Source organism: Clinocottus analis, unplaced genomic scaffold (genome assembly GCF_023055335.1).
Source record: "Clinocottus analis isolate CAN_PGR_092001 unplaced genomic scaffold, fCliAna1.0.p SCAF_5, whole genome shotgun sequence".
Lineage (NCBI taxonomy): Eukaryota > Metazoa > Chordata > Actinopteri > Perciformes > Cottidae > Clinocottus > Clinocottus analis.
Window position 1 is genome coordinate 21,126,233 of NW_027176207.1, and position 23,434 is coordinate 21,149,666.

At 46.0% G+C, this 23,434-nt stretch overlaps 1 protein-coding gene across 1 annotated transcript in view; it reads right to left on the minus strand.

Moving 5' to 3' along the window:
• syne2b (spectrin repeat containing, nuclear envelope 2b) overlaps nt 1-23,434 on the minus strand; it is a 36,799-nt gene that overhangs the window by 13,357 nt on the left and 8 nt on the right. The window contains exons 2-26 of the mRNA XM_068600185.1: nt 20,079-20,140; nt 17,184-17,279; nt 16,997-17,074; nt 16,313-16,405; nt 15,690-15,892; nt 15,255-15,454; nt 13,785-13,885; nt 11,139-11,252; nt 10,826-10,963; nt 10,121-10,285; nt 9,720-9,832; nt 8,934-9,102; nt 8,387-8,483; nt 8,104-8,303; nt 7,717-7,881; nt 6,621-6,761; nt 6,269-6,370; nt 5,909-6,100; nt 5,629-5,787; nt 2,398-5,526; nt 1,985-2,119; nt 807-1,003; nt 489-570; nt 220-320; nt 6-126 (exon numbers count right to left, since the gene is read on the minus strand). Coding sequence (XP_068456286.1) covers nt 6-126; nt 220-320; nt 489-570; nt 807-1,003; nt 1,985-2,119; nt 2,398-5,526; nt 5,629-5,787; nt 5,909-6,100; nt 6,269-6,370; nt 6,621-6,761; nt 7,717-7,881; nt 8,104-8,303; nt 8,387-8,483; nt 8,934-9,102; nt 9,720-9,832; nt 10,121-10,285; nt 10,826-10,963; nt 11,139-11,252; nt 13,785-13,885; nt 15,255-15,454; nt 15,690-15,892; nt 16,313-16,405; nt 16,997-17,074; nt 17,184-17,279; nt 20,079-20,140 — 6,353 coding nt within the window. The remainder of the gene's footprint in view (nt 1-5; nt 127-219; nt 321-488; nt 571-806; nt 1,004-1,984; nt 2,120-2,397; nt 5,527-5,628; nt 5,788-5,908; nt 6,101-6,268; nt 6,371-6,620; nt 6,762-7,716; nt 7,882-8,103; nt 8,304-8,386; nt 8,484-8,933; nt 9,103-9,719; nt 9,833-10,120; nt 10,286-10,825; nt 10,964-11,138; nt 11,253-13,784; nt 13,886-15,254; nt 15,455-15,689; nt 15,893-16,312; nt 16,406-16,996; nt 17,075-17,183; nt 17,280-20,078; nt 20,141-23,434) is intronic.

Below are 23,434 nucleotides of genomic sequence, written 5' to 3' on the forward strand. Positions count from 1 at the left end.
CGTACCTGTATTTCCTGGAGCCGTGTGTGCAGACCTGTCAGAGAGACGGCGTCAGAGGGAACATCCTTGATGCTCTGCTCATTTTTAGCCAGTTGGGCTTGCAGAGACCTCTTACAATTCTCATATCTAAGTAAAAAAAAAAAAAAGACAACAAGATGATAATGAATATAACGACCGTCTCATAGTTTTTGTTCCTTTAGGTTATAAATTAATTCCTACCTTTCTAAAGCCTCCTTTTTGGTGACTTCTTCCTCTCCGGACGGCTGCTTTTCAACCTCCCTCCTCTCCACACCGACTGGCTTCATTGTCACTGGAAACACCTGAAGAAAGGAGGAGGAGCAATGTGTTCTGTTATCTTCAACCTCCGGAGCTGATCGGTCTGCAGGAGACGGCACAAGCTTACAGATATACATGAAACAGAAATGTGAAGCAGCTGTTTGCGTGGTCTGAAAACGTCCCAACACACTTTCAATGGGAGGGAGTCGTACCTCAGCAGAGACCTGAGGTTTGTCACTTGGTCTTGTGGGCTCCTTTTGTGCGCTCACATCTTCAGTGAAGGCAACAGGAAACCTGTGAAACAGAAATGAGGGTAAAAATTTCCCTTTCATCATTTCATCGTCACTGCTGCATGAAACAGCGTCTGTCTTTAAACATCCATGAATGTTTTGGCACAAATCTAAAATGACATACGCCAGAAAATGATCCTCCTTCTACTTCAAACATCAAGTTTAAAAGTTCATATTCAGGAGAAGACTCAAGAGGAACTGTCTTCAAAAGGACTGTGTTTCACACTTGTAATATCCGACCTAGGATCAGGGAGCGGTGCTGCGTCTTGATCTCCGCTGAACTGCCGCTGGATGGCCGCCAGCCTCGTCTCGCACTCCCTCAGCTGCGTCTGGGCCAGGCGGTGGGCGTCCTCGGGGCTCAGGGTGTCACACAGCTCATTCAGGGCCTCGAGGTGCTGCCCGGCCTGGGCGAAGCTCCCCTCCTCTGAGAAACAAGCCTAGGGGAACGTCGACGGGGCAGAAACAGTCAGCACACAGGATTCAAAACCAGACCAGTAATACTAGCAATTTAAACGTAGGAAAACATTTGGTTTTAAAGTGTTTTTTGTTGTTTTCAGACTTAATTTTTCTTGACGGCATCTATATGACAGAATCTCTTTTCAGCTTAGTTTTTGACAAACTGCAACACACAAGTCAACCTCCAGATGACAGCAGCCCACAGATAAAGGAATGCTGTTTTCATCTTCAACTGAACATGTGACTTCTCCTGCAATACACTTTATTATGCAGTGTAGAACTGCTGAGCATTTAATCTCAATGAGTGCTTGATGTTGTGCATGTATTTTGCAAGTTACAACAAAATGAAGACACTATATGGGGTTACAGGGCACAGGAAAACACACCCGACAAAAACAGCACTCCCTTAGCAAGCACCCAGAATTGCAAATTGCAAATTACCAAGTCCCATTGGCCAAGTGTCCTCGGAGGCATACGAAAGAAGACGGAGGGAAACGGGTTAGTTAAGCAGAGAAGAAGAACTGGTTCCCATCCACCAAAAGCACACCTGTCAAGAGTACTGGCTCCAGGAGTTTAGCTACCTGTGCTTGGTTTTCTAAGCGGGAGCTTAAGAGCGTCTCACACTGCAGGGCAGCTTTGTTAAAGTCTTTCCTTGTTACTTCAAAACGTAATTGTTGCAAAAAGCCTGAGATCTCAGCTTTCACAGCCTGGGAGACAAACCACACGACACGTTAGAACATATTACGTATTAAAATATGTATTGCATGAACGCTTTGACTCATATCTAAGAGCTGACAAGCAGCAACGGCTTTTAGCGCATGCATAATTCACAAGCACATGCAATTATATTTGAACCTCGAAGAGCACGATAAGGCCTCAATAAAACTTGTGATCGTTTCGCTGTTAACGATGATTAAAATCCAGCACATGAACGACAGCCAAAGTGGCTGATCGAGTCCTACCTCCCACTGGGTCCGGACAGACTGGGTGAAGCCCTCCATGTCTCTGAGCTGTGGGGGGGTACAGAAGGCCTCCATGCCCTTGGCTGCTCTCAGGAACTCCTCTAGCAGCTCTGGATCCAGGGTCTTCAGCGTCTCCTGATGGGAAAAGCATTCACGTTACGGACTGGCTCCTTTTAAAATGGTAAACTTTAGTTAAAAACTGTAGTATTTAGTGAGTGAGCTGCCATAGAGATGTCTGCCTTCTCTCTGATCTAATACAACAAGATGGCCCTTTACAGAAATGTCTCTTCCCTGAAATCAAAACCCGGTTACTCAAGCGTACCTCTACTTGCATAACTTTGCAGATTAATACATACTAATTAAGATTACTCATTGATTTGAATATTAGGAACAAAAAAAGTGATTACGTTTACCTCTTTCACTGACGCTTGCTCGGCCGACGTACACTTGTCTTTGAAAATGTTAATGGTTTCCAGGATGTGCTCCTGCAGACAGTGCTTGGCCTCCTCAAAGCCATTTCTGGCCAAAGCCTGGGCCTTGGCGTAGGCCTCTGTGTAGGCCTGGGGAGGCGCCTGGGCCAGTGGCGGAGGTTTGATGCACAGGTCTGGTGACTCAAGCAGGGACTGAGACAACACATTGATCTGGGAGAGTGGGGTCGTTTGGGGCTGTTGATGTTTGGGCTGCTGAGGAGACTGTGAAAGTGCTTGGGTCTGAGGTCTGGCCCGTGGGGGTGATTGGATCTGTGGTGGTGTTTGGCCATTGGGTTTAGTTGGTGACTGAACTTTGGGCTGGGTTGCTGATTCAGCTTTGGGTAGCGGTCCTGTTTGGGCCTGTGGTTTGGGTTGTGGTGGTGCTTCAGCCTTGATTGGCGACTGAGCCGTGGGTTGAAGTGGCAACTGGCGCTCAGGTAACGGTTGAGGCAGTGATTCTGGCTTGGGTTGGGTCGGTGACGGGACCTGAGACTGAGTTTGTGATTGAACCCCTGGTTGTGGTGCCAACTGGGCCGGAGGTTTGAATTGTGGAAGTGCTTCAACTTTTGGTTGAGTTGGTGACCTCATTGTTTGTTGGAACTGGGCCGGGTGTTTGGGTTGTGGAGGTGGCTGCTGGAACTGAAGATTGAGCTGAGGCTGCTGGGCTTGGGGCTTTACTTGTACCGACGACTGCGTCTGGATGTGTGCTTGGGACTGTGCCTGCAGCTGGGGTTGGAGCTGAGGCTGAGCAGGAAGGTGAGGATAGGCTTGATTAGGCGGTTGTAATTGAGGAGGTATTTGAGCTTGCATCTGAGGCGGAGGGTGACGCTGAGTTTGATGCTGAATCTGTGAAAATTGCTGAGATTGAAGCTGGGGATAAGTCTGTGGCTGAAGGTGAGGCGGTGCCTGAACCCAAGCCTGTTGCTGAACTTGGCCTTGCTGTGTCTGCATATGAAACAGACTATGAGCACTCATCTGAGATTGTTGTTGCATGGGATTCGGGCCCCTAATTTGAGGCTGCGTTTGAGTCCAGGGTTGAGTTTGTGCTTGCATTTGAGGCCGTGTATATGACGGCCCCATTTGAGTATAGCCGAGGGGCCCGACCTGAGGCACTTGCTGGGGCCCAGCCTGGGCCCACTGCGGCAGCGCCTGAACACCTGGATACGCCTGAGACTGTGGAGCTTGGCCTATTTGCTGAGGGTAGGTTTGAGGAATTGGATGACTCTGCTTGGCGATGGCTTGGTTTTGTGGCTCTTGTGTGGGTGTCCAGAGCTGGGATGGGGATTGACTCTGGGAGTAGCCTTGGGGGTAGAGTGGAGGTTGTGCTGGACCCTGCAGATGCTGGACAGACATTGGGGATGAGACTCTAACTTGAGACCAAGCATGGAGCTGGCCCTGCGACATATGGGCTGGGTGCTGGACCTCTGGCTGAGCATGTGTGGGATATTGAGTCATAGACTGAGGATGACCCTGATGCTGGGCTGCAAGTTGAGCTTGAGGGTAGGCCATGGACTGAGGATGGGTTTGAGGATGAGTCATGGACTGGGGATGGGTTTGAGACTGGGTCATGGACTGAGGATGGGTTTGAGACTGGGTCATGGACTGAGGATGGGTTTGAGGATGGCCACGTGTTGGTGACTTAGGGGAGGGCGGCCCTAAAGGGGCCCATGGCTTCAGAGGACCACGAAGCTGAATGTTGGACGGCACTTTCGGCTGAATTTGGCCCTGCAGTGGAGCCTGCATAGGGGAAGAAGGTCTGACTTGACCCCATGTCTGCATTTGAACTACCGCTGGGCCATGGGCTAGACCCTGTGGCTGCATAGACGGCTGAGGCCCAGCAGGGACATAGGTTTCCGACTGAACCTGCTGCTGGAGGGGTTGTTGTGTCTGTGGCTTGGCCATTGGCTGTGTCTTCATGGGGCCTTGCGGCTGTGATTTACCTTCGCTCACTACGGTTTGGGACTTGGACTTCAGCGCTTGCCGACCATCTGTGGTAACGTCGGGCACACTCGTAGACTGCATTTGAACCTCTGTCGGAGATTTAGACTGAACTATAGTTTGGGGTTGTGGCTGCTTTTGGGCTTTTGTTTGTGGGCGAGTCATCGTTACCGTCGGGGATTTAGCCTTGGAATCTGGTTGAGCATGTCTTTCGGTAGGCTGTGGTTCTTCCTGTTGCCGAAGCCATTGTTCGTCGTGTGGTTGTTGTTGCTGCAGCAGTTCTAGATTTTGAGGCCGGGTTTGTTTTTGTTGTTGAGCTTCAGTGGCCTTTGCATGTTTCTCAGGCGGTGGTTTGGCAGTCGCTGTATGCTCTGAAACAACCTGAACTGATCCCGATGTTTCTCTGTCCGACTGGGGCTGAGTCTGTCTCGTCTGAATTGTTTCCTGAGTTGTTCCAGAAACTGGCTTCTGAAGCCACGGTCGGTTCTTCATCGATTGGGTCTTTCTGCTTTGAAGCTCCTGGGAGCTCAGAGGCGTCTTCTTTCCGGGTGGTTGTTGAAGTGAAGGCTGCTCTTGGGACTCTGATGTCCGCCTGTCTGTTACCACCTGCTGTTGATGTATTTCTACCTGCTGCTGTTGCTCCACCACTCGTGGTTGTTCCTGCTGCTGCTGTTGTGTTTGCATCGACCCCTGCAGGTGCACTGGTTGTGGTTGCATGACTTTTTGCTGCTTCAGCTCTTCTTTCATCTGTCTGTTAAGTTGCTCTTGCTGCTGTATCCATCCCTGTTCCTGGGTCTGCTGCTGTTGTGGTCCAGTGGTCTCTACCCAGGCCTGAACCTGGACTTCTGTTGGTGATCTTGTCCCGGTCTGCATCACAGCCTGTGCGTAGCTATATGGCATTGTAGGGGAAGTCGCTTTTTGGTCACTGTGTTCCTGCACCACTATCTTTGGCACAAAGGTTCCATGAGACTCAACTAAGTTGGTATCGGGCTGCTGAGTCGGCCATCTGACTGAGTCACTCTGTTTCAGATGTTCTTTGGTCTGTTTAAAGACTTTTGATGGAGGTGACCCTTCTGGAGGGCTTCTGCTTCGGTCTCTCCTGGCTCCCAGGCTGCTCAGCATGCCTACAGCTTCCTGGAATTGAAATCACACACATTAGAAAAGCCAACATTGTCATTATATCCCATTAAAGCTTCTGTGCAGATCCCTCAGATAATTTACAAAAAGCACACTGGCCTGTGACTGTGCAACAGCGGCTCGGACTCGGTCCTGCATGGCGGAGGCATGGAGGTACTGGATGGGAGAGGTCTTCTGGTTCGTCATTACCATCATCTGCAGGTCCTGCTCCTCCGTGACCACCTGACCCTCCAGCTGCAGACCACGCGAGATCAGGACCTGGAGGAATAAACGGCGTTGAACAACCATCAGCGTTTCCTCAATTCCTGACAGAAAGTACCTTTATAAAAAGGACAATACATTTGTCATTTGGCCTCTTTTATTCTGTGCACCATCTTACCCTGGCTCGTGGGTCTTGGCCCCGCTGTTGCTGTTGTTGTTGTTGTTGTCTCTCTGCGGTCCTCAGCAGCTGGTAGAGCTCCCGGGCCTCAGTCTCCCAGTAAAGGAGTTCAGCCAGGCGACTGTCCAGACCCGACACACTGTGCTGCAGCTCTGTACACACCTGTTCTGCCTCTAACAGGGTCTGGATCACCTGAGGACATGAAGGAAAACGGGTGGTAAGATTGGATAAATGTACAGTACACGCTGTGCACTCACAACCGGTGGCTACCAAAAACTATAGAGGGACACAATGTGATCAACAGGAGGACAAAACTGTAGAAAAAGCTGCATGAAGGAAGTCCTAAGAGGAAAGGCATACTTCAGGTACAGCAAGCTTCAGTTTCTCCAACTGGTCCGCTGGGCATTGTGGGGAGGCAGCCAGAGCCTCGAGATCCACTCCTTTCATTTTCCTCATTATGAACTGGAGGAAAGAACGCAACCAGTTAATCCCAGAGAGATGTGTCATTTAAAAGCACAATTTTATAAAACGACACTGTTCAGGCTGTTGCACATATAATCATACAAGTCTCATTGATTTCTAGATCATAGGCCAACACCTCTTAACTTGTGTTGATGAAATTGATATTTTAATACGTATAAGATATTTCAAAGGTAACCCCAGACTTGTATGTACTTAAGAACAGCTCAGACTCTCTATCAGTGAGTCTTACCTGTATTCTCTTCCTGTAGGTGCGTAAGGGCCCTGCCGTGGCCTCCAGGGGCTCTTTGAGAATGAGAGTGGCCTCTTTGATCAGAGCTTGGAGGTCCTGGGATCCGGTCTGGACGTCAGCACTGGGCTCAGCCTGGCTGTCCTGGGAACCAGCAAAGGAACAGTAAAGCTGTTAAATGTCGGGTGAAGTCGAGAACAACCACCGAAGCTGACAACGAAAAGTGATGACTTGCTTTTTTGGAAGAAAAGTGTTTGGACAGCTAAGTTTTGAAGATAGAACAATTTTAGATAATGTTTTTTAAAGGAATACTTCACTCACAAAAGTATCATTTGTTCATCAATTACTCACCTTTTGCTACTTTGAATTATGGAATCAAACCTTGTGACAGTATATTTATATTCGCTGCTCCACAAACACATCTTTGATAAAATCGTACTATTTAAAACACAATAGAAGGGTGTTTTAAAGTGTTTTAAATGGTACGATTTTAGTGAAGATGGTGTGCTGGAGAAGTAGTGAGCAAACAGCTTGATAAATGAGACTTGAATTAGGATGTTTTTGATTTATTTCTGCTTCTGTTAAGCATTGTTTTTCCCTTTTTAACTGAGGTTTTTCAAAGCGGCCTGTCCAATATATACAAACAGTGAAATCAAAGAAGCCGCTTTATATCGCAGTGCAGTCCAAGACAAGCCTTGTATTCATAATTGCAGACAAACACAAAGTAGAAGGTGGAGTACCACTTTCAAACTGGAAGCCAACCCTTAATGTCCCATCAGTGAATAATTATAACAATGGGACAAAAACATAGTTGTGATTCCAAAGGTCTGAGACACTCAGTCAACCAAATCCCTGCTGTCGGTTGACGGCAGAGAAACAGAGAAGGAACTAGGGCACCAACAAGCCGCTCGGCGCGGTGAAGAGAGTGGAATAAATAGACAGTACTTTGGGAGACGCTTCATCAAACACATCTTCTGCAGCACTTCTACGTCAGAGAAATAAACTGATCAATTTAAATGACAGGAAATCCGTTCGCTTCGTTAGTAGTTTCATTTCCCGTTTCCCACGGGATCGGGTTTTACTCGTTCTGCAAACTTACGAAAGCGTTTCTCTTGACGAACTCGGCCCAGAGCGTGTTGAGTCTGCGCAGCTCGTCTGCCAGGCTGCGGCTGGTCTGAGGGTCCGTGGCCTCCATCAGGAAGTTCCCCATCTCGTTCAGGTGGGCCTGTCGGGAGCCCCACTCGGCCAGGACGTCAGACGGCACCTTGACACAAAAAACAACACGGATGGAGACGTCTAAAAAACATGCGCGTCTGCAAAGGAAGACAGATTTTATGTACTTTTTTTCTGTGAATAACTTCAGCAGACTTTTCGGAAGACGTTTGCACGAATATTTCCACAAATGCATAGCTGCTCTGGAGCGAAAAACCAGACAGTTAAACGTGGTTCTGCTGCCACTGACTGAACAATATGTCCTTTGTTCTACCTCAGGCCCGTGTCCGTGGCTGCGTGTTGCAGAGCTCTGCTCCAGCCACGCCTGCAGGGAGCTGAGGCCGTCGCTGTAGGAGTCCCAGGCCGACAGGACGCGGCCCATAGCGCTCTTGGCCGCGGTCACGCCCTCCGACACCGAGGCGGTGTCTTCCTCCAGCTGCTTCACCTGCTGGCTGACGTGCTGGAAGTCTGCGGCTGAGAAGAGACGCAAGGAAAAAAGTCAGTCGATGAAAAAAAAATTAAAAAACACACGCTTCCAACACGGAGGGAGAACTCACCGAGGGCGGACTTGCTGCCGTATTTCTCAGAGACCTGCTTCAGCTTATGAAGAGCTGCGTTCAGCAAAGACGGGAGCTCCTGTGTGTTCACCAGATCCTGTTGAAATAAGAAAGACCTTTTTTTAATAAAATACAGTAAAAGTCTATTTGCCCATGCTCGCTTTATGGGAGATTGTAGCTCAAAATAAATCTCCCACCTGGGTAATATTCCCGGATAAAAATCCTCATTGCTTCACTTTACAGTGTTGGATGAACCTCATTATCACACCACTGTTAGCTGCATGCTAACGTGAGCCCCACAGTGCAACATTTATTAATAATAGAAGCATTCATGTTCAGAAAAGAACACACAAAGAATAATGCAGACATGCATCTTTCAGGATCTTCCCATCCAGGAACACGGGAGGTTTTTTCTCTGAATATTTCCCACCCCAACTCTTTTTTCTCCTACCTACAATGGCCCTCGTACGCTGTCTTAACCATCACCCTCGCACCACCTTCTTCGAACCACTCCCAGTCGACTAAACTATTTGCCGAACCTACTCACATGCCATTCTTGCAGCAACACCCTGACAGCCTCCGGGGAGATGTACGGCCTCTTCCAGACCCGCAGCTTGGTCTGGATTCGCCCCAACAGATCCAGAACCGCGTGGCGCTGCTCCCAGTACTCCAGCTTGATCCCGTGGTATTTCGCGGTCACTCTCACGCTGGTGAACCTGGCGAAGACGTTGACAGAGGAAGTTGTTAACGGCACCAAAAGAAGAAAAACTGGCAAAAAATTACATAAACACGATCAATTTTCCTGTTTGCCGGTTGCAAATAACTTCATCATTTAACCTTACAAAGATCAATAAGCGTCCTGAAGCTACGGCTAACTGGCTAACTTTAGCTAGTAGCACGCAGTTTGCAAACGGCGTGCTAGTAGCATCATACAGCCAATGAACAAACAATAGAAAATTACACAAACACACGTAATTTTCCTGCTTGCCAGTTGCAAATAACTTCATCAGTTAAGCTTACGAAGATCCATAAGCGCCCTGAAGTTACGCTAACTAGCTAACTAGCTACCTTTAGCTGATGAAGTTGTTTGCAAACAGTGTGCTAGTAGCATCACGCAGCTAATGGTCTAAATGAAACATGTAGCAACATTACAGTCAGTACCACATCGTATATATGATATATGGTAACGTAAGTCACAGTTTGAGCGCTGGCTGCAGTTCACTTAACGGCCACCGGTGTCAGTAATAACACAATTCTATGACAAAAACAATGATCCGTACCGTACACACACACACACACACACACACACACACACACACACACACACACACACCTCCTCTTTAGTTCGTCCATCTTGTCGGCGGGAACCATCAAGTTTCCGCACTCATCCAAGTTCTGGAAGGACTGGAAGGTCTTCACATGCTGCGGCATCTCCTCCAGGCAGACCTGCAGCGACATGGAGCACGTTAACCATGAAAAGCAATACAGGATCATCTCCGTGGCTCTTCAAGGTCGACGTTTGAGAGGCGAAGGGCATCCGAAAGATCCCCGAAAAACTAAACGTATTCCAGGAAGTGGCTCGTGTGCCAAGTTTGTATGATTTCCCGAAGCAGTGAAAGCACAAGCAGAGGTTATTAATATTGTAAATGATCCGCCTGAGGACTCTGGGCTTTCTATATCAGTGTCATGGTTCGTTTCACTTCCTCAGGCTAGAGGCAGGAAGTGTTCATTCACCTTGAGGAGCTCCTGCTTCTCTCTGGCGGCGGCGGCGGCGCGGCCGTGGTCCTGCGGGTCGGCGTCCTCCTCGCCGAGAATCTTCTCCGTCTTCAGCAGCCAGCGAGCCACCGAGTCCAACGGGGCCGGGAGGCTGGTGTCCAAGTCCACCTTGTACTCATGCAGCTGCAGGAAAAGGGGACAGTTAAATGCATCAAGGAACAAGTAGAGACGTGCATGAATATGAACATCTCGTCGCGAGCAAACTATCCAACTAAAGCACATTTAAAAGGTTGGTTTGAAGCAGGAGCTTGATACGGGGTTCATACACATTCTGATTTTTCAAATTTCTAAGACTTTTCCATTACTTTAAACCAAATTTTCAAGACTTTTTCAGGACTTTTAACCAAATGTCCATGACATTAAACCGAATTCCCATGACTTTAAACCAATGTTTCATGACTTTAAACCAAATTTCTTTGACATTAACCTAATATTCCATGACTTTAAACCAAATTTCCATGACTTTAAAATACATTTCCAAGACTTTGAACCACATTTCCATGAATTTGAACCACATTTCCATGACTTTGAACCAAATTTCCAAGACTTTGAACCAAATTTCCAAGACTTTGAACCAAATTTCCAGGACTCTAAACCAATTTTCCATGACTTTGAACCAAATTTTTCAGGTTTTCCATATTTTTTTGAAGTTGAAGTCCAGACCTTTTCAGCGAGGGCGTCCCACGCCTCCCGCAGCGCCCGCTGCTCCTCGCTCGGTTTCGGCGTTCGCCTCATCGCCGTCAGCAGCGGCATTATGGGACGCCGCTGCTCGTTGAAGGACACCAGGAAGGTCTGAAATACCTGAAGCGGGGAACGGGGGAAAATGTGAGAAAGAAATGAAAGATTTCGATATTTGTCCACTTTGTCTTTGCAGGACATCGACGACGCACAATGTTGTTCTGTTAGACATCACCCGTCATGTTTATCAGAAGATTATAAAAATATCAAGCCACCCTGTGATGCTTTAGAGACCTACGTGGTATCTCTCAGAGTAGCTCTCTCCCTCGGTGGAGTCCCAGCCCTCCAGCAGCTCCTCGTAGGCCTGAGACAGCCAGCACGTCACTTCCTGCGCCTTCCGAGTGGGCGTCGCCTGGAAAAGTAGACCCCAAAAAAAGTATTGATTACTGCGCCTGAAGAGGAATGAACAACCTGAGGCTGCAATCAGCTGCTGATCGGTCCTGATGAGGGATGTTTAGTCTGGTTGTTGCATTTGAGTTTCTGAACTCAGAGTAAGTTACAGACAGAGAAGGTAATTATCATCCTGCAGACAGTTTACGCAGCACTTATGATGTGGATATTCTTCTAATTAAGTATTATTATACCGCAAATCGACCACATCTTATGAATAACACCCTTCAGGTCGAGAGGAGGCGGTCTGTATAATGCTTTGGGGATCATTACTGCATGCTTTAATGGACTCAATTAACCGATAAAGTTCACAGAGTTGGATACAAGCGGCGCACTTTTAGCAGCTTTTGAACATGTTGATCAGGGGAAATAGCGGCGCTGACACAGTGTACATGAAGCAGATGGAGATAACGTGACCTTTTCATCTGCAGCTGAACATCTGTGGGGCTGAACTGTAACTTTGTGAGTATTTACATCCTGTACAACTACAAGGACGTAAAACTAAAAAAGGGCTGAAAGACGTCTGCACGAGAAAGGGTGAGAGTCTTATAAACGCAGAACGTTCTCTCGTAAGCAGCCGTTTGCATGTTTTGTTGTACAGCAATGCCCAAAACATCGGCAACGGCGGCTGTGCCAAAAGGAAATTATGAGCTTGGAGCAAGCCTGTGCACAGCGGAGCACCGAGCCCATAAAGAGGGTTGGTCTGGCACCGGCTTGTTGTTTTTACATCACCCAGGAGAGCAGAGGAGCACGTCAAACAGCCTCCTCCTGTTTTGGGCTGTAAAAAAGGGGCGTTTGAGGCCATATTGTTCTTTGAAGTCCTCGGTGTGAATATGCTGCAGCTTGATTTCTTCCAGTTTTCTGCATTACACGCAGAGCAGATGCGTTTCAGCTCTGGCACAGCCATTGCTGGATTATTCCCAAACTCTAAAGTACCACCAGGAGAACCCGAACGTCTCCAGCAGCCACATCTCCAACATGCCGACATTATCATGTGTCAGGTGTTTTTGTCCCCAGTGAGTCATCCGTCATGAGCCTCCTGCTGCAGGGTGTCGGTGGAACGAAGGAAGAGCCGCGCTCTGTTCACCTCCCGGGAGGCAGAGACGCGCCCCGGCTGTGGCTTTGGATCTCCTCCCAGAAAACAGGACTAACTAGTTCAATTCTGCATGATGCGGCGTGCTTCCCACCACCACATACGTGACTTAAAGGTCACGTATCGCCGCTTACAAAATACACTTTGCAGATAGTCAGCAAGGGGATCTAAAGTTGTTTGAGGCTCTGAGGGTTTTAGGTCATGTGACACTAATGAGGCCAATTTAGCGACATGTTGAGCCAGAGGACCGAAAAGGGGGTGTGGCTCCGACGGAGCTACGCTGCATTGTTATTCAGCCGTGTTATTACCTTTTTTAAACATGTTATTTATGTGATCACCCTCAAAAAAAACAACTCTACACTCTAAAAAAACAAATCTACACTCTAAAAAACAACTCCACAAGCTAAAAAAACAACTCTACAAGCTAAAAAAAAACAAATCTACACTCTGAAAAAACAACCCATTGTGATTTCACGGGCCGATTCACACAGATGTGTATTATGACGGCGCTTCGGTGTGTTTGCTGTATCGATGGCGAGGTTCCTTACTGGCTGAAAAGGTGAGAAATGAAAGAGAAATGCAGCTGGTCGTGGCGGGTGTACCTGTCGCAGAGGCGAAGCAGAAATGGCAGGAGTGTAGTGAACGGGCAGGTTGACAGGAGAACGACTTTTAGGAAGAGTCAGGTATTGTGTCTAGGAGGGAAGAGGGAAGGAAAAAGGAAAGGAGAAAGAGAGGGGAGGAAACGGTAAACAGAAGGAAGCCGAGAAAATAAAAAAAATCCCAAAGAAAAGGGGATTTTAAACAAATGTGCTCTGCAAGTTGTGATTCATTTCATTGCAACATCCAATAATTTTCACGGCCGACTGCTTTATGCACGCTGAAAACAATTCCTCACACACACACACACACACACACACACACACACAAACACACAGAAGCAAAAGAAGTGAAAAGTGCACTTGAGGACACAAAGCAATGACTCAGTGCAAAATACTGGATCTGCAGAACGTTCACGAGCACTTTAATGTGATTATCTGCACAAATGTTATTATCAAATATGGATTTTGGCAAACAACATCTATGCAAACGCAAAGAATAAAACAGATTGAGATAAAAAGAGACCGCTGAGCATTAAATGTGTTGAGTTGAAGGTAAAAATCGTCTAGATATCGAGGTTAAACATGACTTTTTTTTATATCTCGGTTGCATGTAACTGATGGTAATCTTCATGTCTAGATTCCTCTTGAACTGCAAATAAAATCAGAGCAGCCGAGCAGAGCGGGTTGAGACGGCGCTCCGCTGCACCCGATTGTTGACACCTGTCTGCTAAAGTCAACCAGCCGAAAGCAGTAAAAAAAGAGTCTCTAAACTCTGCTGCAGCGCAGGATGCGTGGCACTGACCTGCATGTCCTCCTCTGGCGCAGGCAGGTCTTTGGAGTACTGCAGGAACTGGGCCACGTAGGTCATGATGGACTTCTCATCGGGGTCTCGGACGTCCACATCTGCATCCACATCACAAGCGTCCATGATGAGCCTCACGCTACTGTCAAAAGTTTACACTCCTGCAGCAGGTGGACTTCAACACGGTGTGTGTGTGCCTGTGTCTGTGTGTCTGTGTGTGTGTGTGTGTGTGTGTGTGTGTGTAGCTTCTCTGTCTTCTAGAATCAGTCGGCTGATAGGAATCTGCTCGCTAATTCAGCGGCGGAGTGAACCAGCTGAGGGTTTTATACGAGTCGAAAAGAAAACAAACAGCGGGCGAGTCAGCAGACCGTCAGACCGTCATGGCGCTGGCCCTCGGGCTGGCTGGGCACGGCTCCGTCACAATACTCTCAGCTGCACTCACGCAGATTCACAAGGCAACGAATAAATTGCTGCCGCGCAACTATGACAGTGACAAATCCGGTGAATCATATTTAGAATAGGACGGGGAAAAAAAGGCGTGGGGAGAGAAGAGCGAGGTGAACAAGCAACTGTGTTAAAGCGACTGGAGGCTCGCGAAGCATGAATTCATTAATGAAGAGGAGAAAGCGACTTTGTTGTCTCTCCTGACCACCAGGGGTCGATCATCTGGTTGTATAGAAGCCCATGCTTCATGTGTTAAAGCTGCATTCTCTCCTGACTCCTCTGGTTGTATAGAAGTCTATGCTTCATGTGTCAAAGCTGCGTTCTCTCTCCTGACCACTAGGGGGTGACTCCTCTGGTTGTATAGAAGTCTATGCTTCATGTGTTAAAGCTGCATTCTCTCTCCTGACCACCAGGGGGCGACTCCTCTGGTTGTATAGAAGTCTATGCTTTATGTGTTAAGCTGCATTCTCTCTCCTGACCACCAGGGGGCGACTCCTCTGGTTGTATAGAAGTCTATGCTTCATGTGTTAAAGCGGCATTCTCTCTCCTGACCACCAGGGGGTGACTCCTCTGGTTGTATAGAAGTCTATGATTCATGTGTTAAAGCTGCATTCTCTCTCCTGACCACCAGGGGGTGACTCCTCTGGTTGTATAGAAGTCTATGATTCATGTGTTAAAGCTGCATTCTCTGATTTATTCCGTCTAGCAACTCCTCCGGTTGCAGGAAGAAGATGTTGACGAGAAAACGCAGAATTCTAGGATTTAAAGCAGTCGTCCAAATATCAAGGGGTAAGACTTTGTCATGTTTACATGTGCAGCTTATGATTCCACCTCCAAAGACTTTGCACAAACATCTTAATAAGCATTTAGTTCTCCTTCTCACAACAACAATTCACCTGAGGTCAGCGAGGGAGAAACAAAAATAACAGCCTAAATGTGAAATAGGTCATTGAAGGTGTAGTTGTTATACACTTCATGCATACTACAGAGTTATTTTCCAGGGTGCAGTAAAGCCGAGTCCCTCACCATCGGGATCCAGCAGTCTGGGGATCCTCAGCTCCCTCTCTGCGATGCGGAAGGCCTCCTCCAGGTTCTGCCGGTTGCTCCGGGTCCGGGCCTTGGACAGGTCCACCAGGTCGGGCCGCAGAGCGAACTGGATGGCCAGGAAGACCACGCCGCTCCTCCAGCTGGCTTTGAAGTCCTTCACGTTTATTGAACAGCCAGCTCTGAGGGAGGAAGATCAATATGTATCATGTTGAGAGGTAAAAGGAGTCTCCTGGCTTTGCAGAGAGCGTAAAGATAACGTCTTTCAGCCCCGCCAGAAAGGTCTAACAGCAAAGTGAAGAGGTGATGAACACTCTGAATACAATCCCGACGTGGCCCACGGCAGGGGAGCTGCACCGATTTGAAGGTTTGGCGACCCTAAATAATCCCCGACGCGACACATTTCGGTCGTCTTACTTGTGGCACTGCTCCCGGACCCAGAGCAGCAGGGCCTTCTTGGCAGAAACCCGGAAGCGGTTGTGCAGCGGAGATCCTCGGCGGGGAACCGGGCTGCTGGCGGCCGAGCGGCCCGACAGGGTGGAGCGGGAATCCAGACTGGCCAGGGACTCCATGGAGGACTGCCGGGAACTGAAGGAGAGGCTGCTGGCCAGCTCCTCGATCTGAGACCACCGACACAGACGTTATACTTACATTGAGAGAAGGGGGAAAACAACACAACGAAAAGCCACAACGGGGCAAAACAACAACATCGGAAGCTTAACGTCACACAAATTAAAAGATAATTTAATTTTTAAAAAAAACAGGAAACCGCAGGATATCGTCTTTTTGTTGTTTCGCTTAAATAAATGCTTAATAGCAGCGTTGCAAGCGGTTTCCTTGCTTCAATCATTTGGTTTGATCTTTTGTTCGATTTAGGCCCCGAGGAAATCAAACAGAAAAAAAAATTAATTATAGCAGCAAAGGGGATTCCTGAATTTATCTTTGAGAGCCGAGAAGATCAGAATCATCGAAAGTGGAAAATCAACAACAAACATCCAACAGAAGAGACAACAACAAGAGAGTCATGTTGTTAATCTCACGTGATACTGCAGGATGATCGTCCATATGAGGCCCAGGATGATGGACGGCTTCCCATCGATGATGTCAGGAATGTTTATGTTGACCAGTTTGATCTGCACAGAGAACAAGAGCCCCGATTCACACACGACAAACCACGGGCCGTTGTGGTCGTTTCCCTCCGCCAAACAGTCTACACCACAAAATGTCAACATCTCCATGCCCCACTAGACGGGTGAGCCCCACCTGTAATACCTTCATGCCCCACGAGAAGGGCGTGCCCCACCCATGATACCTTCATGCCCCACCTGTAATACCTTAATGCCCTACTAGAGTGGCGCGCCCCACCTGTAATACCCTACTAGAGGGGCGTGCCCCATCTGTAATACCTCCATACCTCACTCGAGGGGCGCGCTCCACCTGTAATACCTCCATACCTCACTCGAGGGGCGCGCCCCACCTGTAATTACTCCATGCCCTACTAGAGTGGCGCGCCCCACCTGTAATAACCTACTAGAGGGGTGTGCCCCACCTGTAATACCTCAATGTCTCACTCGAGGGGCGCGCCCACCTGTAATATCTCCATGCCCCACTAGAGGGCCACGCCCCACCTGTAATACCTCCATGCCCCACTCGGGGGACACGCCCCACAGTTTGAGAACCCCTGCTGTAAACAATGCAATTTTTAGTCGAGGCGTATCGCTCACCGACTTCTGCTTCAGGAAGGAAAGCGCTTTCTCGATGTTGCTCCGGTGCTGAAACATCCCCCGGCCTCGCTCCCGACTCTGCACCAAGAAAAACAAACGAGTCATCGGTCGGTCGGCTGCTTGGTTCGAAAGCGTCGGCTGTGTTTTGGTGGGGTTTTTTTCTGCGTGTTTCGGGCGTTGAACTCACGAGGCGCTGGCCGCTCATCACCTCCAGCAGGTCCAGCAGTTTGGAGCCATCGCGGAAATCGTTAAAGAGATCCAGGACCACGCAGGGGGGCCGCCGCTGCCACAGATCACACGGTTTATTTATATTTAGTTTATGCACACAGGACAGAACGTCAGGATGCGGACGTGCTCTTTACATCTGAGTCAATATCCAGGGTCCATACACATTCTGACAATCGGTTTCCATGACTTTTCTATGACTTTTATCCACATTTCCATGACTTTAAACCAACGTTTCATGACTTTAAACCAATTTTCACAATATTTCCATAACTTTTAGCCAATTTTCCATAACTTTAAAGTAATTTTCCATAACTTTAAACCAATTTAAATCATATTTCCATGACTTTTAACCATATTTTCATGACTTTAAACCAAATGTTCATGAGCAAACATTGTGTGAAATGTGTGTGTGAACAGTAAAAAGTGATAAAATGTAGAATTTAAACTAACAATGAGGATTCAAAGCATACAGTAAACCTTAAATGACTCAAATGAATGAGAGACAATAGTTTGATTAAAGGAATAAACATTTATATAGATGCCTGTATGTATGCTGCTGATATTTTGAGCCTCTTTCTTTAAAAAACGTATTCATCATTTCAAACTCAGCGTAAATGAACGTCATGAACACATGAATATAACACATTAACATACAATTTACAACACTTTTGGAACTCTTGAGGACTTTTGCTGGGCCTGGAAATGATTTTAAAATGCCTGCATGACTTTTCCAGGTTTTCTATGACCGTAAGAAACCTTCTCAACGTTTTGCTAAAATAAGTCATGCTTTCAAGTAGTTGGTGACGAATAAAACTTGAACACTTTCCCATAGCACTCGTAAAAAGATGCGACTTAAAGTGGTGAAAGAAGACATTTTCCTGCGACTCTGAACGCTCCGTGTTGACGTGGCTCCGGCTAACGGATGATTCGTTCCTTGTGACGTCAAATTTAAAATCAGTTTGGAGCATGAGTGAGCCGCTTGTTGCTTTCTGAGAATCTCCGGTTCATCTTCTCCTGATAAAGATGATTATTGTAGTTTTACATGATAAAAAAAAAACCAATCGCTCGCGCCCCGATGTCGCACCGGTCGTGACAGCGATTTACATCCGAGTCCAAACGGTTCGGTTTGGTTTGGAATTGACAAAAAGAAAAACAAGATTACGGAGCGTCGGATTGAAGGAATGCAGAAAACAAATGTTGCACATGCAAGATGAAGCTCATTTTAGTTAAACTAAATCTACCTGACGTGCATGTTGCACGTCACCGACGCAGAGATGCAAAGATCTCTTGAAAGGGTTTCAGTCACCGTGTTGCCATAATGTGACGATTACATCATTTACATTTCAAATCTAATATATATTTAAATATATATATATATATAAATATATATATATATATATATATATTATATATATATATATATATAAAAATATATATATATATATATATTAAAAATATATATATATATATATTAAAAAAAAATATATATATATATATATATATATATATAAATATAAATAAATAAATACATACATACATATATGAGACCCTAGTTAATGAGGGCCTTCTATCTGCAAATCATGTTAAATGGGACTCCGACCTTCATTAACCTTCACACACACACACACACTGAAGGAATCTCCTCCCGTGTGTGTGAAACATGTCTCAGTCGGTAAGAAGATGACATCATCATCGTCATCATCAACACTGCACGGTGACTCCAGAGCGGACAGAGAGCATCATGGGAGGGAAACTCGGTGCTACTCTAACGTCAAGCACCAAAGGATTATCAATATCCCGACGTCCCACCAACGTGAGCCCAGAGCTGGACCGACGGTGTGTGTGTGTGTGTGTGTGTGTGTGTGTGTGTGTCATCTGTTGCTGTCTGTCTGTGCGCTGTGAACCTTGCTCCTCAAAGCTATATTTATATTTACGTGCACGCCTCCCCCCCTCCACTGGTCCCCTCCCAGCTGATCGGCAGCGAGAGGCGGGGGGGAGGCGGGCGGTCCGATGGGGGGAGAACAGTGGAGGAGAGCAGTGAACACAAGCCGCTAAAGGATGTGGTCGCGCTTCACAAGATCTGAAATTTCAATGCGAAGCGTTGCGAAGCCCGTTAATTAAATTGGGTTTTCCTTTGCTCCTTGAGGTATTTTGCAAGACTCTTAAATAGTCATCTGACACATGAGAGTTTCAGAGGTTTCAAATGTGAAGTTGATTTATTTTGCCCAACATGTTCGTGTGTTCACCGAGGCTTCAGCGAGAGTCTCAAAACGGTGAAATGAACCTCAAGCGGTGCTGAAAGCTCTCGTTCTGCCGCCCGTCACGATGCAAAGAGTCAAAATATCAGCCCTAAAATCCACACGCGGTCACAGCGACATTATTGGCATCTTCACAGATTCTTTTGACAATTACATATTCAGAAAAAAACTATGCGAAAAGGATGAAAACATGACAATGTAAGTGTTTAAAAAAATGTGGAGGAGGTATTGAGGCTGTAAAAGAGAATATTTGTGATGTTTTATCAATGAAATGTCCTTAATGATCCATGTTACACACAAAAAAAAGTTTACAAAGAAATTATTGATTGCAAAAAAATACTTTTCAGGGTCATTTTCACAATATATTCTTTTAGAAGTATGTGTGACTGAAATATCCCTCGTGTAAAAGCATATTTACTCACAGAGAGTGTATATATATATATATATATATATATATATATATATATATATATATATATATATATATATATATATATATATATATATACACACATACATATAAAGACTTTAAACACTACCTTTACACAGTGCAGAAAGCTACCAATGCTAACGCTGTATAGCATCAAAAGACTCACCTTTGCCAGCTGAGCGTTGACCCAGTTGGTGAAGGTCTTCTTCTGAATCTGTTCCTGTTCCACTGTTGAAGAAGAAGAACAAGACGCACAACGTCACGTTTCATTCCTATCCTCATGTAAACAAACAAACAAACAAAACAAACAAAACAATGCATTGCCAAAGCGGTGCAGATTCAAAGCGTGGAGGCATCGAGGTGCTGATGTTGGGTTCCACTGCAGAGCGTTACGGCTCCTAGACGGCGATATATTGTGTTAATTTTATATATTTGGTGAATGTAAACGTAGTCGCCGTCAACTGTTGTCTAACTATATTCGTTCTAGACTTTTAGAGTTCAAGGCCTCAAAAACATTCGCAAAAGGTGTCAAAGTATCCAGATGTTTACAACCACCATCTCTTGGCCTTTTTGGAAAGGCGGGTCTGAGGCCGACGCCCACAGGTCTGGACCAATCCGTTTTGGAAACCCTCCAGGTGCGACGCCCACAAACACAGGTATGTGGTGCGCGTGCTGCCTGAACAAGCAGAGCCTCGATGCATTATAAAGAAGCCAGAGAGAATAATTCAATAAAAACAGCCGCAAGCAAGTCATCATCCCCAAACAATCTGTATTATATTGAGCTTCTATACTTCTCTGAAATACATCTGAGAATGCATTTTTTTAAATGATACAACATAAACAGAGTTCTACTGCGTCGGGACATCTGATGACGACGACTGTGTGAGTATCTGTTGTGTGAGACGAGCGAGGGGAAAACAAGTCTGATGCACATGCAGTCTAGACTGCTGCTTAGACAAGTACGGGTTGCGTTCATCCAATCCGACATCACGGCAGTGCTCCTGGATCTCGACCCAGTGCACCCGCCTGGTGTAACATGGAGGCTGCAGACAGGAAACAAGCTGTCCTACACTTATCTGAGCGAGGCCACAGAGAGGCTTCAGCCTCCAAGGGCCCATAAAGACCACTGTAAGTAACAACAGAGCCAGTTAAAATTGTCCACCGCTCACCGTCGTAAAGCTCGATGAGGTCATTCAGGACACCGACGGTGGGAAGAGGCTCACCTACGATCCAGACCTCGCTCTCCACCGTCCTCAAGATAATCTACGTTCTGACTCAAGAGCTCCTTTCAACTTTCATTAAACTGCATAGAGTATCTCCAAGTTGACGCGCTATGAAAGATGTTCCCATCAACATGAAGCGTTCCAATTCTTCCTTCCACTCATCTTTCAAATTGCCCCACCATTCAGATCCCCGATGCTAATGCATGATATAATTTAAAGTCCTTTTCTTTGTTTGATATAGTGGCGAAAGGCTCGTGGTCCCGTCTCCCCTTCATGCTCTCAGCTCCTCTATGAGAGTATATACCCAGCTTTTATACAGTGTTTATACAGTATTCAGTTACCTTGGAGTCTAATCTTATCATCATAGGGAGTCCCCATGATGATGGATATTATATAATGAATTGGTATAAATCAGACAAAAGGGGAGGGAGGAGCAGCACGACCCGACGTGAGGGAGCATTGTAGATCATAACAATGACGAGCAGCCAAAAGTGTTCTTGAGTTCCCGACTTGAAAGTTCAGAGGATGAAGAAACCGGAGAGCTGTGACACACTTGAGAGCCGGCCAGAAGAAGTATTTTAAACAAACCCACGTGGACCCCGTGGCCGCCGCTTTTAGTTTCTGTGAGCTCCTGAGATGAATTATCGCTCATTTCAACAGCGGAATTTGTGATAAAACACAAATAACGATAAACACAGACCACCTCATTGCGGTCGAGATATAACATTATTATTTATCCATCCATCCATTATCTTAACCGTTTATCCTCAGTAGGGTCGCGGGGCGCTGGAGCCAATCCCAGCTGTCAAGGGGCGAAGGCAGGGTACACCCTGGACAAGTCGCCAGTTCATCACAGGGCATTATTATTTATGGTCATGATTCTATTTGAGCAGTCATGTACCATGTTATACTTATTTTATTATGAAGGTAGGTTTGTGTCTTTTTTACCCAAGCAAATTTTTTATCTGTAGGTTAATTATCTCAAAATCTTTGCTCTTAATTAAAAAAAATTGCTCTCAAAACAAAAATGTTGCTCTCAAGAAAAAAATTAGCTCTCCAAAAAAATGTGCTCTAAAAAAAAAATCTGCGCCAAAAAAATTTGCTAAAAAAAAAATTGCTCCCACCGTGCTCTCAAAGAATAGTGCTCTCCCAAAAAGGAAAATTCCACTAAAAAAAAGTGGTCTCAAAAAAAATTTGCTCAAAAAAAAAAAAATCAAAAAAAAGTGCTCTCAAAAACAAACTCTCAAAAAAAAACATCTGCTCCAAAAAAATTTGCTCAAAAAAAAATTGCCCCCACCCCAAATAAATAAAGCACACTCAATAGTGCTCTCCCATAAAGGAAAATTCCTCTAAAAAAAACGTGCTTTTAAAAAAAAAAAATCCTCTCAAAAAAAAGTGCTCTCAAAAAAAAATTCACTCACCAAAAAAAAAAAGTGCTCTAAAAAAAAAAAATTGCCTTTAAAAAAAAAAATGTTGGGACTCCATGGCTCTCAGGAAATATTACGCCTTCTGACGCGAGCTAGCGTTAGCTTAAAAAAGTGAAGCTAACACACATTAGCCGGCTGACGTCTCGTATGTTCTATCGATAGACAACAGACCTCGTTCCTGTTCCGGTAACCTGTCGCCTAATATATTGATCGAGCCTGCTAGCTTGTTTACAAGTTAGCAAATAAGAAAAACCTGCAAAGCCTCTAATCACCTGCGCCAATGTTTTAAAAAACTCCTGATGCATGAATTATGCATTACTGTCCTTCACATTGCCACAGAGGGAATAGACGTAAGGAGGCACATTTAGCCTTCAGACCCCCGCTTCCCGACTGGTTAACTTCCCCAAAAGAGATTCAGGACTTCCTTTCCTGTGGAGCAGACTCGTCTCACACGTAACAGCAGGGCTCTGCCTGCTACAGGAAAACATCTTCATACACAACTGATTAAAGGAACAGTCTGTGGACAGAAGCCGAGCGCTCGCTTTGTGAGATTAACTATTCATCCAAATTGAAAAGAGGCAATACATTATTAAACTACTGGGTGACAAAAAAAGTTCAATTATTTCCAATATTTTCTTCCTATTATTAAACCTTCACTGCCCCAAAGATGTGTTGTTTTGCTGATATAAAACACTGATAAAGCATCCCTGTGTGTGTGGATCTAGATTGATTGATATTTTACACTTAACAAACATTACAAGTCAAACTTTCTACTTAAATTGTGTGTAGATCGACTTTTACTCTGCAGAAGACCCACTAATCATATTCACAAGAGTATTGTGCCTTTAAAGCAAGTAAACACATAGAAAGAC